Source organism: Neolamprologus multifasciatus, chromosome 4, assembly GCF_963576455.1.
Source record: "Neolamprologus multifasciatus chromosome 4, fNeoMul1.2, whole genome shotgun sequence".
NCBI lineage: Eukaryota > Metazoa > Chordata > Actinopteri > Cichliformes > Cichlidae > Neolamprologus > Neolamprologus multifasciatus.
The window spans coordinates 11,015,165-11,030,388 of NC_140442.1; the positions used below are offsets into that span (position 1 = coordinate 11,015,165).

General features: G+C 36.7%; 1 protein-coding gene across 7 annotated transcripts in view; it reads right to left on the reverse strand.

Moving 5' to 3' along the window:
* Positions 1-1,909: 1,909 nt before the first annotated feature.
* Positions 1,910-15,224, reverse strand: part of LOC146519855 (vascular cell adhesion protein 1-like) — a 28,085-nt gene continuing 14,770 nt past the window's right edge. For 6 of the 7 annotated variants that reach the window (XM_085156221.1, XM_085156223.1, XM_085156222.1 and 3 more), the window contains 4 exons: positions 9,297-9,434; positions 7,248-7,457; positions 6,634-6,876; positions 1,910-4,554 (listed from right to left, as the gene is read on the reverse strand). In XM_085156221.1, the coding sequence (XP_085012347.1) occupies positions 4,334-4,554; positions 6,634-6,876; positions 7,248-7,457; positions 9,297-9,434 (812 nt within the window). In that variant the 3' untranslated portion in view covers positions 1,910-4,333. Of the gene's footprint in view, positions 4,555-6,633; positions 6,877-7,247; positions 7,458-9,296; positions 9,435-10,477; positions 14,853-15,224 lie in introns of those variants that run through there. The other variant, XM_085156228.1, reaches the window with a different exon arrangement.

Consider the following 15,224-nt stretch of genomic DNA (forward strand, 5'->3'; position numbering starts at 1 on the left):
ATTAACACTAGAACCTGTTGTCGTTCTAGTAAAACAAAAATCATTAGACAACTAAAACTACAGTCATCCTCTTTAACGCCCCAGACGGAAAGCTTTAAAGGAGTCTTTTTTTATTTTCATGAAAACAGAATATGTTGGTTTTAAAATCAGATCAGATAGTATCTACAGCATAACAGGTGCCACAAACAGAGGCTATTTTCTTTTCTTTTTTATACCAGAATACATCAATTTTAGAAGCTTAAAACAATCTACTCATGACATCAAAAATATGCCCAATCTAATGAACAACATTAGATGAACAATAATGAAAGCTGGTCTAATTAGTATAGCCCCATAAATCAAGTTTTAAGATGCTTTGTGGGACCATGCTTTGTTTCTCCTGTAGATGATAATGTGGTTTATAGGAAGGAGAAAAAAAAGCCGTAGTAGTAGTTTAGTAGTTAATGAACAGAAGATTCTTGTTTGTCACTTGGTAACTCTGTCATACCTTTTAAGGAATTACAAGTTTAACAGGTTTCACAAGTATGCTGTATCATTTACAAGTTTCGCTTAACCTACAGAATCACATGAAAACTAAAACTAAACCCATCAAGCTAAATAAAGCAAATATCAAATATAAAAATACAAGGTCATAGACAGTATGGCAGTATTTTTATATGGTACATTAACAGAGCTGATATGAATTATAAATTAACGGAGACATAATATTGTAACTTTATATCACAAAGAAACAAACACGACAGATAATAAACTCACCTGTACACGCGATTAAGAAGCCAAAGAAGAAGAAGAACCAAATCATGGTTTCAGCATAGAGGACAACACGTTCTCAAAGAAATGACAAATAAATTAGACCCGGCTGAATACAGCTAGTCACACACCTGTGTCGCCCCTGCTGCTCTGCCCACAAGCTGTGACCAAAACTGAAATCAAAATTGAAGGTAGTAACACAGTATTTTTTTTTTAATGTTTATTTTTTATGATGTATTACCTTCAATTAAAAATTATATGACTAAAATCTTTTTATTTTATTTAGTTGGCTAGTTAATTAGGAAAGAATAAAACAAAAAAGGGAGAAAAAGTGGAGAGAAGATAACTGAGATGACATCACACCTGTGAATGCTTCACATACTCTATGCGGTACTGAACCCAGTATGTAGAGCATGCACATATTTTCAAAATAAAATCAAGATTTTTTTGGAATAAGTTAACATTTTTCCTTAGTTTTACATTGTATGCACCAATGTAAATGGGACATATACCAGTCCACCATTTGAACTTAGTTATATATATTTATATTCAAGAGACCCCATTGATTCGTTTAGACAACATGGAATTTTCACTGTTACCGTTTCTTGTAAAATGCTTGTTTATTTTAATGATCTCACCATCCTTATAATTATCTGTATGTATAAATTTGGACTGCTTTAAAATATAACTCATATATTACATGTAAGGGATAATTAAAACAAATCATTGGATTCTATTTTGAAATGATAATTTAAACACATTTTATAGTCTTCTTTTACATGAAAAGTCTCGCTACACAACATGTTTGGGATCCACATATCAAAATATATATATATAAAAAAAATGTGATATATGGATTATATAAATAAGAATATTTTCAGTTTTATGTTTAAAGTAGCCACAATTAACCATGTGATCCACAACATGTTAGCAGAGGAAGACTTCAAAAAGGATTTGATAGTGCATCCACCATCAAAACACATAAAATTTCAGCTTATTTTATAAATAAGGGTAACAGGATGGACATGCTATGCTTCAACACACTAATGAACCATTCTGAAAAATGGGGGGGGAAAAGGCAAAAGAATGATATAAACTTTTTGTTCTTGTAGTTGATGTTCTTAGAGATATGTGTGCTGGACAAAGCAGAGCTTTTCCATATGCATTGTGCTGTGCTGCAGGTTCAGGTAAAGCATAAATACTGTACTGTTATTCCTCCTTTAGCCCCCCAAAAATATTATTGTTATGATTTAAATACAATGGTATGCTTAGGGTTACTGAGTCTGTACAATGATAGAAGTCTCTACAATTTTCTTTTTCATTTTATTCATGCCAATAACCAAATAAAGCAGCCATTCTTAATTACTTGTAAAAAAGGTTTAAAACTACATATATAAAATTTTCCTTTCCTGAACTCCTCAGTTTTCTTTCTTACATTATAATACTTGGATGTTTCCATGCATATAAATAGGAACAGCATGTTTTAAAAAGCGACATTTTTAATAACAAAATACACTTTTGCCCCAGTCAGAAATATTTACAGCAGTATATACAAATGTGTTATAAAGTTCTCCTCAGCCTTCACACAAAGGACTTGAACTCCATTAACCCTTCAATAATTTGCATTACTAACCAGTGTGCAGTCCATTTTCAACACTAAATTTTTCAGCCTTTACTTTTTCTCATAAATAAATATAAACTTTTGGATTTACATCAAATATTACCCTGAATATACAATTCATATAGACATTCAATGTAATATGCATTGAAGAGTGAAGTTAAATAAGAAAACTGCTGTGTGTGCACTGCTGGCAGGACAGGCGATAAGTAAAAGCAGTTTATAAAAGCTTTGCATTTCCCGTGAGTTTAACAGTTTAAAGGACAGCAGTCGGAGATTCACAATGTCCTAAAGACGTGATAAATCCCATACGGTTCTGATCTGAAGTCTTAGGGTTAACAGAAACATCAACATTAGTGAAACCAACCATGCATCAGATATAAAAAATAAAATGGGAAAATTTTTCACCTTCGAGTTGGATTGCTCCTTCACTTCTTTCTATCCAGTGAAAACTGGTAAGAATCCAGTAGTATAGACAGACTTGTACATCTCAAGCCGAGGTTGCTCATTTGTGTAATTACACCAGGTGCAATAACAGTCAAAAAGAGTAAAAGCTACAATAAAAAAGAAAAATCAAAAACCTGATTTAAATGTTTCTGATCCTCACTCTATTTTGTTGTTTCCTTAAAACAAAAGTGCTTCCAGTGTGGCTACTATTTTCAGATCACTGAATGTAAATCACATTCTGACTGCTTTCTTTATAGGAAAAGGATGAAGCAAAGGCCCCGAGAGATTAGTCTTGTGTTTTGTTTGGTGGCACAAAAAAAGCATTCGATGTGCTGTGTGGTGACTCCACATAGTCCTTACCTTAGCACAGCCTTTGGGCTTGGACTCGTGAGACACAGATCGAATTATCAGTGTTAATCATGGATATGAAGTCACGTCAGTTCGTCAGCGTAGCTGATATTTGCTCAAGTTTAGGATTCACAGTGAAATTACAGTTTTGTGAGTCGAGTAGTGAGAACTGATCTTTCATTGAAGGATCTAAAAACAGGAGCCATGATGGAAGTGGTGAACACGTTAACAAGCAGAGGACCTTAAAGAGACCCTGCCAAATTTAAATCAAGTATGGTTTTCATTATTTTTTCTTTAAATGATTCAAATCAAGGAAATCTGTGATCGCACCTAGTATTACTGCCTTATGGATAAAACCCTTATAATTGCAGGTGTATTCCCCACCTCTTTTTTTCCCACCAGAGAGGAAACAACATATTCACAGTTAGCTTAATCGGTTAAAATTCAGTTGTCACGTCAACAATATTTCATGGAAGAAAGTTAAAAAAAGTAATCAAAGCTGGGTTATCTAGGGCCAAACTACTCTACAGTATAAACCTGAAATCTGTGTGGAAAAGATGACACGTATGATGCGTAGAAAAACACCAGAGTAGAAAGGGACTCTTCACTCTGCATATTTAGAGCAGACTCAGTGAAGAGTTTCAGCACAAACCCAAAGCACTGCACACAGCTGTGTGCCTACAATGTAACAACTATGTGAAAAACGGTAGAATTTAAAGTTCACTGGAGAATAAGTGAGGAAGAGAGATGGCACCAATGTTAAAGAGAGACTGTTCCTATCAAACAGGAAAGCATGGAAAACAAAGAAGACACATCCAGGGAGGAGGGTAAGCAGCATGTGATGGTTATAGTTGAATAATTTAAACTTGCCACTTTGGTGATATAGCCTTAAAAACAAATAACTCTAAAGGCTGTGTGCCTGTGATCGATGCGCTACTTATACAAATAGGACTACACCTCTGATTATAATGTAAGGGGAAATCTATGTGAGAATAACAGGGTGATTGACGTTTGGAGGACAGAATAGTCTTTCTTTGTATTTGGCTCGGTATTGAAACTTAAAAAAAAAAAACAACAACAACAACAATAAAAAACAAAACAAGAAAAACCTGTTAACCCTGGTGGCAGAGAGATGCAGACTGTTCAGATTGCTCAGCAGTCTATTCTGTGCTATATACAGATGTACTGCTTTGATAGTCGGGTCATTGGGAACTGCAGGTCACCATTGCCGTGAGCTACATTCCCATTGTGCGCGCTGAATTTGGGGTTTTTAAGGCTGTAGCGGCGCATCTTGGTGTTCTTGTAGTAGATTGAGTAGATGAAGATGAAGATGGTGGAGATGGCTACCACAGTGACAGCCACAAATCCAGCGATGAGAGGGAGGTAGTCCTCTGCAATATAGACAGTGAAACGGGAAACAATGCAAGGGTGTTCATTTCCTATGTGCAACAATACAAATGTAAACTTTTTACTCTATAATTTAAGGGGGTCAAGAAACAAACATGCAAAGTTAAAAAGTGCAAATAAAAATAAAGATTGATAGCTTCTAATTTATTTTTTAAAAATGACCAAGTATTGAGGCAGGAAGATCAATTGCAAAGTAGTAGTACCCCTTAAGTTTCTAGTGCGTTCTACGTGAGAGGCCATAGGTTACATTTACAGAGAGATTTGTGGAATATAATTTTATGATTAAGAATTCCTTTAAAAATGGGCAACATGGTGGTGCAGAGATTGTTGCCTCACAGCAAGAAAGTCCTGAGTTTGACTCTACCATCTCCACACACTCCTTTCTTTGTGGAGTTGGGATGTTTTCTCTGTGTTTGCTTGGGTTCTCTCGAGGTACTCCAGCTTCCTCCTGCAGCCCAGAAACACTAACTGCAGAAACATGCAGTTAGTGTGGTTAGGTTAATTGGTAATTCTAAATTGTCCATTTTATGATTATATTTCCTTAAAATTGGCAGCTGTCCATAGGTGTGAATGTGGGTATGAATGGTTGTCTGTCTCCCTGTGAGAAACTGGTGATCTGTCCAGGGTCTTTGAAGCCTCCTGCACTATGTGAGGTGGGAAATTACTATTCAGTGTAATGTTTTCTGAAACTGAACGAAAACGAACATAGGGCGTCATAGAGTCACTGCGCACTTTATTAGGAACTCCAAACTTATTGTGGAAATATCCTGTATTTGATCATAGCCTCAAATTTTCATGGCGGATCTCTCCAACATATTTAAAAGATAAGAGAGATAAGATAAGATTATTAGTCCCACATGTGGAAAATTTGTTGTGTCACATCAAAACGTGGACAGTGCAAAGTTATAGCAGCAAATTGAAATTTTTTAAATTCCTGCAGATATTTTAGCTACACATTTACCACTCTACCACCTCCCGAAGCTGTTGTTTTTGGAGCATGAAGGGACCCTCATAGTCATCAACTATACTTAAATATACAGTCATGGTAAAAAGAAAGCTGTAGGGTTTTACATATCATATCACCTTGACTTTACAAGGTCTTAAAACGAATTAAATCTGAGATGAACACCAGCATCATTATTTATTCAACAAAAACCAAGTACTTATGATGATTCAGTAGCTTGGACGACCACTTTTAGCAGCAATAAGTTAAATAATTGTTTGCAAGTGATTTGGGAGGAATTCTTGCCCACTCTTCTTTCTGATGAAGAAATCTGAGAACTTAAAGAGAGTGTATTTTCTTTTTACCATGAATAAGACAGTCATATTCCATGGGTTTAAAAAAGAAACAGTGCATGGCTTTAAGAATTGTCCCTAGCTTCTCTAGTCTGCATGTTGAAGGATTCATGGACAAGATACTGAACCTGTGTTAACCCAGATGCTTTCATTGTTGTTATGATCCTTGGTCTTGAACCCAAAATTGTGAGTTATTTGCACTTATTATTTGGTGTTAGTTTTTTTGTATATTATTTTGTGGTATGTCATAGTTCATTAGTTCATAGTATGTTAGGGTCTTGTCTGTATGTTAGTCAGTGACTTCCTTTTTTATTTTATTAACGGTTTGTCTTCAGTATCTTGTTTTTATTTTTTACTTCTGTCTGGTTGGCCTTGATTATCTTCACCTATTTCTTATTACCTAGTTGTTTCAATAGCCCTCATGAACCCTCTGTGGTTCTCATCTAAAGAGTTGTCTTTTTATTTGTCCTTTGTTGAATTGTACTGTGTTTTGTGTGATTGTGCTTATTGTTTATCTGTCGTTTCATCCATATTCCATTTGGATCTGTTACACTCCAAAATATGACAGACATATGAATGTGTGTGTGATTGGGTGACTTGTAGTAAAAGTTCTCAAATAGAGCAATACATAAGTACCATTTACATGGGAAATGCCACATTGGCCATGTCCATCTTTTATATACAGTCTAGGACAGCCTTATATTTATGCTTTTGCAGAATTTAAGCTTTATGTTTCTGCAGAAACATGTAGTACAGAAATATATTACCTTTTAGAATCACTTTAACCTCATGTGATGCAGAGCCAACATCATTGCTGGCAGTGCAGTTGTAGATGCCAGGCCCATACACAGTGAGGTTTCCTTTAGACACATTCACATGAGACTCTGGGTTGTAGCCCCACTTGATCTTTGGGGTTGGGTTACCAACTGCTTCACAAACAAGCTCCTCAGGGTAGCCTCTGAACACGGGGATTTCTTTTGGAAGCTTTGTGGTATTAATTTCGGGCTTATCTGTTGTGACAAAGAGGTAAATACAGTACTGTCAAGACAATGAATATTCAAACAATACCATAAAAAACAAACAATGTGTTACAATTTGAATAGCATATTTTCAAACCCATCTGTACACCTCTGAGATGAATCCAATTGAGAATATAAGAATGAATAGCATGAAAAAAATTAGAAATTGGGTATTCAGAGCAAAGAATCCCAAAGTGGAACTTTTTGTTCAAATTGTGTACTTTTAAATATCTTTACTTCTTTATTTGAATATTTCACGACATTTAATATAAACACTTAAAAAACAGTATATGTTCAACATAACAAAAGGAATGGTAGATTCCTCTTAATTGGGAAAAGTAAATATGAAAATGGGATCTTACAGAGGACAGTGATCTTAAGAGTGCTGGATGTTGTATTTTCAGGGGTGTTCGATCCCGTTTCTAACAGAGCCTCACATCTGAACTCCGCTCTGCTGTCGTTCCTTTGCAGATTGACATTAATCGTGGCAGAAACATTTACCGTGGATCTGACATCACTGAATTTGCAGGTTTTGTTGTTTTCAAGCTGACAATCAGTTTTTTTCAGTATGTCTGACAGAAAATAAGACAACAAAAAGACAAAAGCTGACATTTCCACCTGATTGCATATGAGTCTGAGACATAACAAAAATTAAGCATGACTTGCAGTACCGTGAAAAAGTCTCAAGCAACACCTTATTTCTTTATATTTTGCCTGACTTTCTTGTAATATTTTAAAATGATCTTGAACAATAGTTCTCCACACTTTCTGGGGGTCTCTCCAAGGGTTTCTTAGGATATTGGCTATTTTCTTCACTTATTCAGTCCACTCCTACCTAACCATTTTCAGAGGAATTTTTTCTTTGCTTGCTAAATGTCTTAATACTTAACTCAAGTAATGAACCAGTGTTGTGTCTATACATAACAGAAAACGTTACAAGAATCAAGCATCCTGTTGCAAACACAAATTTTGTTGTATTTTTATTTCATAAAAATGCCAAAGATAACACAGTTTTACAGGCATAAAATTGAATTGTTGCATCAATCAAGTAATTCCCAGGGAACCACTATCTTGAGACTTTGGTGTGCTGAGTGTCTTTAAAGAAATGCAAGGAAACACTGGACCAGTGGAGGACAACATGCAAAAAAGCTGCCAAATTATAGCAACTGAACTGAAAATCAGTGGCAACAGGTCTTATGGATTGATGAATCAAAATGAGAAATTTTGGGTTCAAATTTTCATCTATATGCACGGAGAACGTCAGGAGAGACATACAGTAAGTGTTTGCATTTCAGCCAGTGGTGTTTGGAATCTTGTCAAAATTGATGGAATTATGAACACAGAAAAGTACCATCAGATTTTCATCCACCATGCAATACCATCTGCAAAGTGGCTGATTGGCAGCTGCTTCATTTTTCAGTATGACAATGATCCCAAACACACTGCCAACACAATAAAAGCATACCTGGATAGAAAAACAAACAATGAAACAGGCCTCCCCAGAACCCGAACCTCAACATTATCAAAGCAGTGTGGGATCTTGACAAAGAACAGAACAAAAGGCTACTAATATTAAAAAAAGAGCTTTGAATGTCTTTCAAGAAGCCTGGAGATGCCCTAAACTGAAGACCTTTTGGGAGGAGATTAAACAAATGGTGATGGATGTGCTGGAAGTAACACTTCTCCTTTAGTACCATGTACCTTGGGAATATCCCTGAGGATATAAATAACAGAGACTCATATTTACTGAAAATAATTATGGTTGCATGCAAAAAGGCAATTACTAAGTGTTGGTTACAGACAAGCCCCCCCACACGGAAGCTGGTCATAGACATTATTAACACAATTCATCATATGGAACTGATTACCCTCTCACTGCGGCTACAAAAGGAGAAAGGAGAGAGACTTTGGGAACGATGGGATCGTTATACGTCAAGAGACTAGAGACTGATACCTCTGTGATGCAGAGGGACCGCTACAAATTTGTTTGAATGGAACATGCACCTGTGTAATATGTAATATGTGTAAGTAAAACAAGCCGTTGTGTATTTTGGAATATGTGAACATATGTGAATGTGTTGGTTTCCCTTGCCCTCTTTAGTTCTGTATGTAAAATAAGATGAAAATCAATAAAGAGAAAGTGTTAAAAAAAAAAAAAAAGAAGCCTGGAGATCTATTTCTCAAGACTATTTAAAGAAACTACAAGCCAAGAAGGTTTGGGTTGTATTGAAGAATTAAAGAGGTCCTAACAAATATGGATATAATAATTAAACTTGGAATTGTATAAACTCAGTTTTTTGCCTTATTTCTTGCATTTTCACGTTCGTCTGTACCCATTTCTCACTTCCCCAGCATAATACAGACAAAGAAACCTGGCGCACGTTATAACATTTACAAAAAAAGTTCTTCACCTTGATTTTTGTACCACAAAACAGTGGGTTTTTGTTCCGGTGCAATGTTGACAATGTCACACCGCAGCTGGATCTCTTTGCCCTCTTCCATGGAGGTAAAGTTATCCACGTGATCGATGGAAACACTGACTGTTTTTTCTACAGTACAGAGTTGTTGGGAGAGGAAATCACAGTAACAGAAAGAAAGCACAGTAACACAAGTTGACATTCAAGTTTGAAGGCGGTAAAAGTGTAAAGAGTGCATTTCAATGATTTATTGCATTTTTGTAGTTTTGGAAATATTGCAGTGCAAACTAGCGTTACCACCCAGTCATCATTGGTGTTAGCAAACCAAGTCATATTATCAGATTCTACGCCCTCCCAGTATATTCTCTAGACATTTGTGGAGATGGTGGATGTCGAGCTGCATGTTGCACCCTACTTCTGTATTCAGTCACCATTGGGTTTGGAGTTATTTCAAGTGGGCATTCTTGCTTAGCACATGCAGAAAGATGAGTGGTAGTGAGAAATGTTATTTCTGTCCAAGTCAACATTCCTCCATTATATATAATAATGCAAGATTTCCACATCCAGTGCTGTAGTGAAATAGCAATGAAAGGAAAGCTCTTTAAGCTGTTCCTGTGTAGGCAACAGGAAAAGACTCAGGAAGGATACACCCCTCCCACAGGGAAGTCTGCACTTGCTGCCCACCATTCTTTGAGGTGGACTATACCAACAACACATATCAGTTAAATGCGTCACATTCAACTCAGTTTATTTCCACGTATTATAAAGTACTGCTACAGTATGTTATCACACCTGAGACATATCTTTTAACCATGCATCTACTACAAACAGATTGTTGGGGGAAAATGTAAACATACAGAAGATCCTTATAACCCCAACAATAAAAGTCACTAATTTTCCCACTTTTGTCATTTTTTTTCCTCCCATTTAATCGTTTAGGAATAGGCTTCCTGTACATGCCTCTCTTGGAAACTAGACTCAGTGAAACTTTTTCCTGGATAAATAAAGGATTTAACTAAAAACTTCATTCACACTTTCCAGGCATTCCCAACTTTTTAAACACTCCCTTTTTGCTATAAGCAAACTCCAAAGCACGCAGGGATGGAACCCTTAGCCTCTGTTATTGCCATGTCAACAGCAAAGAAAACATGAGCTCTCAAGTGTTTCTTACTTACTGGTTTCTGCCCCGTTAGAAAGCGATAACAGCTCTACTGTCAAAAGGGCTGAAAGAAGACGAAGAAAGCTTAAATAATCCATTAGAGTAAACTCTCTGAGTCTCTTATTCCAACAGCTGTCGCTCCTTTTCCTTGGCTTTCCTTTCTCTTACAGTGAGCTGGAGTGTATATCGCTTCAGCTCAGCTGCTAAGTAAACCAGCGGCGACTTGTTGACTTTTTTTAGGAGAAAGCTAAGCTAAGCTACAGCTGACAGCAGCACGCCGCTCCCAGCTCCCAGCAGTTACCGGGGAGGAAACTGTCCCTCCCCCAACAGTGGGCACAGAGAGTGCACTCACTACCCCTGACTAAGAAAACACTGCAGCAGTGCTAATAAATCACAGTTTAAAGTGACAAAGACAATGCAGTTAGTTAAAATGTAAAGTAGCAACATTTAGTGTAAAGACAAGAAAAGGTTCATTTAAAGTGTTGCATTAAGTGACACAAGTGGCTCTTTGATGCAGAGAGTCAGTAAACATAAATGCAGAGGAAAAAAGTAGATCTTTGAAGTGGATTAGATAAAAGTAGATGGATTCGTGTTGGGTAGATTGTATAGAGTAATGTAATCGTTTTAGTCACAGTCATACTAGACTCACTGGTCAGTACATTAGGTACACCTTGTTTAGTACTGGGCAGGACTCCCTTTTCGATTCAGAACTTAGTATTTCATCACCAAAAGTTGATTCTGTTCATCTGGACGTAACGTTTTGTGGGAGAAACGTTTCGTCACTCATCCAAGTGACTTCTTCAGTCTCAGCTGACTGCAGGTTTCCCCAAATATTATAAAACAGTACATTTGCATAATGACTTAAGTCATTATGCAAATGTACTGTTTATACGTCTAGCAGTAGACTACTGTTCCCATAAGGGTGTGTGTGGGGAGAGCTTCCGGGTTACGAGTAAAGTTGGATTTGGGGAAACCTGCAGTCACCTGAGACCGAAGAAGTCACTTGGATGAGTGACGAAACGTTTCTCCCACAAAACGCTACGTCCAGATGAACAGAAACAACTTTTGGAGATTTATTTTCCTGGATGATTGAGAATGCATCAAGACGTTAGTATTTCATCACATTATTATCATTTAAATAAGACATGCTAATGTTGGTATTATAGCCATCAATTTTCTTTTGATTTTAGTTTTCTTTTTTTTTCTTTAGTTTTCAACAGCCAGTCTTAATTATTTGTAAAGAGTTTTAAAACCCCATTTACTGTTTTCCTTTGTTGGAACTTTCCACCTTCATTTCCTAGCCTTCTCCCATCACCCTCAACTGGTTGCAGCAGATGGCTGCACCTCCCTGAGCCTGGTTCTGCTGGAGGTTACTTCCAATTAAAAGAGAGTTTTTTCTCCACACTGTCGCCAAGTGCTTGCTTGAAAGCGGTATTATTGTAGGGTCTTTACTTTACGGTATAAAGCGCCTTGCAGCGACTGTTGTAATGATTTTGTGCAATATAAATAAAACTGAACTGAAACCATCAGTTTTCTTCAATATGCCATACTCGTTGTACATGCATATAAATAGCAACAACATGTTTAAAAAGTGATCATTTTAATAAGAAAATACTTATTTTTTCCTCAGTCACAAATATTTACAACAGTATATACAAATGTGTTATAAAGGTCTCCTCACCCTTCACAAAAAGGCTTTGAACTCCATTAACCCTTCAATAATTTGCAATGCCATCATATCGCCATGCAGTCCATTTTCATAATACATTAAATAGTCTTTACTTTTTCTTAAAAAATAAATATATATATATATGCATTTACATACAGCTCATATAGACACTGGGGTAGCAGTGCCTGTGGTCACTCATCTGTGGAACAGGACAATTTGTCCCATAATGAGAGACCTTTTACATTTTGGGATAAAAAAAAGCCAGGCACAGAAAAGGCTACATATGTAGAAAGGAATGCAGAGTGACTTATAGGAAGTTATGACTGAAACAACAGTTGGCTCAATACATGGTATACACTATACGCTTAATGTCTGAAGTACTGTAATGCTTGTAGGTCCTCACCTGTTAAATTTCACATGGAGATTGGTACATTGTTAGAGCATCTCTGCACATTTTGATTATATAACACAGTCACATTAACAGCTACATTTTGACTGACATTTTTGTATGATATGTATGACTGTGATAAAGGGAAGTTAAAAAATGAAATTGCTGCATGTGCGTCTGTGTGTGTAAATGGCCTGTATTTGTATAGCGCTTTACTAGTCCCTAAGGACCCCAAAGCGCTTTACACAACCAGTCATCCACCCATTCACACACACATTCACACACTGGTGATGGCAAGCTATATTGTAGCCACAGCCACCCTGGCACTGACAGAGGCGAGGCTGCCGGACACTGGCGCCACCGGGCCCTCTGACCACCACCAGTAGGCAATGGGTGAAGTGTCTTGCCCAAGGACACAACGACCGAGACTGTCCAAGCTGGGGCTCGAACCGGCAACCTTCCGATTACAAGGCAAACTCCCAACTCTTGAGCCACGATCGCCCAGTGTGTGTGCACTGCTGAGCTCTGCAGAGATGTTTTAAAAAAAAAAAAAAAAAAAATTATGTACCAAATCTCCCTGTGAAATGCACCTGGTGACAAGACGGTGCAATTGATATATATTTTGAATTTCAGCTTGAAGCATACTGATTTGAAACCTTAAGAAGGAAAAAAAAAATGAAAAAAACAAAAAACAAAAAATAAAAACATCAAATATCTTTGTGCTCATTAAATTAGAAAAGGTTCCACTTTCAAGTCAGAAGCAAACTTATCACCCTTTCACATATTTCTATCCAGTGAAAACGGGCAAGAATCCAGTAGTAGATACACACTTGTGTAAATATGGTAGGTGCAATCATAAAGTTACAAAAAAACCCCTTGATTAAAATTTGACTGAGCCTCATTTACGAGTTGAAAGAATAAACTGTTGAAATGTTGTGGGTTGTTTGGTAAATAAAGATTGAATTGGTGATACACAAAAACAGTATTCAGTGTGCTCACATAGCTCTAATGACCAGTGATAATCGTTAGTTTGTGAGTGAAGCTGATGAGTGCTCAAGTTTAGGATTCACAGTGAAATTACAGTTTTGTGAGTGGAGTGGTGAGAACAAAACTTTCATGGAAAGAAGAGGGGAACATGGAGAGACCCTGTCAAATTTAAATCAAGTATGGTTGATGCTATTTTTTTCTTTAAATGATTAGACTCATGGAACTGTGGTTGCACCTAGCATTACTCTCTTAAGGATGAAACACTATTATAATCAGAGGTGTAGTCCAGAGTCATGCCCAACATTTTGTTTCTCCAAGACAGGAAATAAAACATCCACTTAGCTTAATCATTCAAAATATAGCTGTCACTTTAAGAGTATTAGTTAAAAGACAACAAAGTAATTGGTCAACAATGTCATCTCGACATCTAGGGCCAGATTTAGTAACGACCTGTGCCATCGCAAAACCTTCTTTTGAGGTCAGAAAGGCTCTGCTAAAGTTTACCGAAGAGCACCAGAGCAAATTAACATGATGATGCATTCACTAAAATGTGCTCATGGGAAAGAAAGCTTTGGGTGATCTAACCGTGCCCTAAATTACATACATTACAATAATTACATTCATTTCAATAATTACACGCCAAGACCAAATTAGGGCTTCAGAAACTAGCAGTCAGATATGTTCATAACCCTGAGATTAAATGTGTGAAAAGTGGTGCAAAATTCACCACAGATTACATGAGGGAGGAGTTTGAGAGAGAGCGGGCAACTATCAAACAGACAGCATGGAAAATTAAGAAAGGAAAGAGCTGTAAGCAGCATGTAAGAACTGATGAAGGGGATTAGAGAGATGAGTTTTATGTTACTAAGGTCAGGCTGGCATTGATTACTATTGCTCAGTTGTAGTTGAATAATGTAAATTTGCTTCTGTAGTGAAAAAGCTGTATGATGCACTATGTTACTTAGACAAATAGGACTACACCTTTGATTATAATGTATTGGAAAATCGATATGCAGTAAAAGGTTGCATGATATTTGAATGAGTAGATCTTTGTCGAAGTGGTAATCATACTTTAAAAACACTGTTAACTGCAGCCAATTCAGATTGCTCAGCAGTCTGTTCTTTACTACGCAGAGATGTACTGCGTTGATAGTCTGGTCATAGGGAACTGCAGGTCGCCGTTGCTGTGAGCTACATTCCCATTGTGCTCGCTAAATTTGGGGTTTTTAAAGTTGTAGTGGCGCATTTTGGTGTTCTTGTAGTAGACTGAGTAGATTAAGAGGAAGACAATGGTGATGGCTACAACTGCAAGAGCCACAAATCCAGCGATGAGAGGTAGGTAGTCCTCTGCAATGAAGACAGTCAAACAGGAAACACTTCAGTGTGCAACAATAGAAATGTAAAAGTTTTACTCTATATGTAACTCTACTATTTAAAGAGGTCAGCAAATACACATACAAAATTAAAAGCTAAAGTATAAGTAAAGATGTGCAGTAGTAGTAGTAGTAATACCAGTGAAGTTTGAAAGCATTTTAGGTGAGAAGTTATAGATCATATTCACCCAGAAATTGTGGGACTGGAAATAAAATAAGAAAATATCAATAAGATTTAATGCCTTAGAATTCCTTAAATGTCCATTCAAAGTAATGTTTTCAGCAACAGAAACAGAAGGAAAAGTGTAACAAGTGTATTATGGTTATTGTTATGGTTATTATGTTA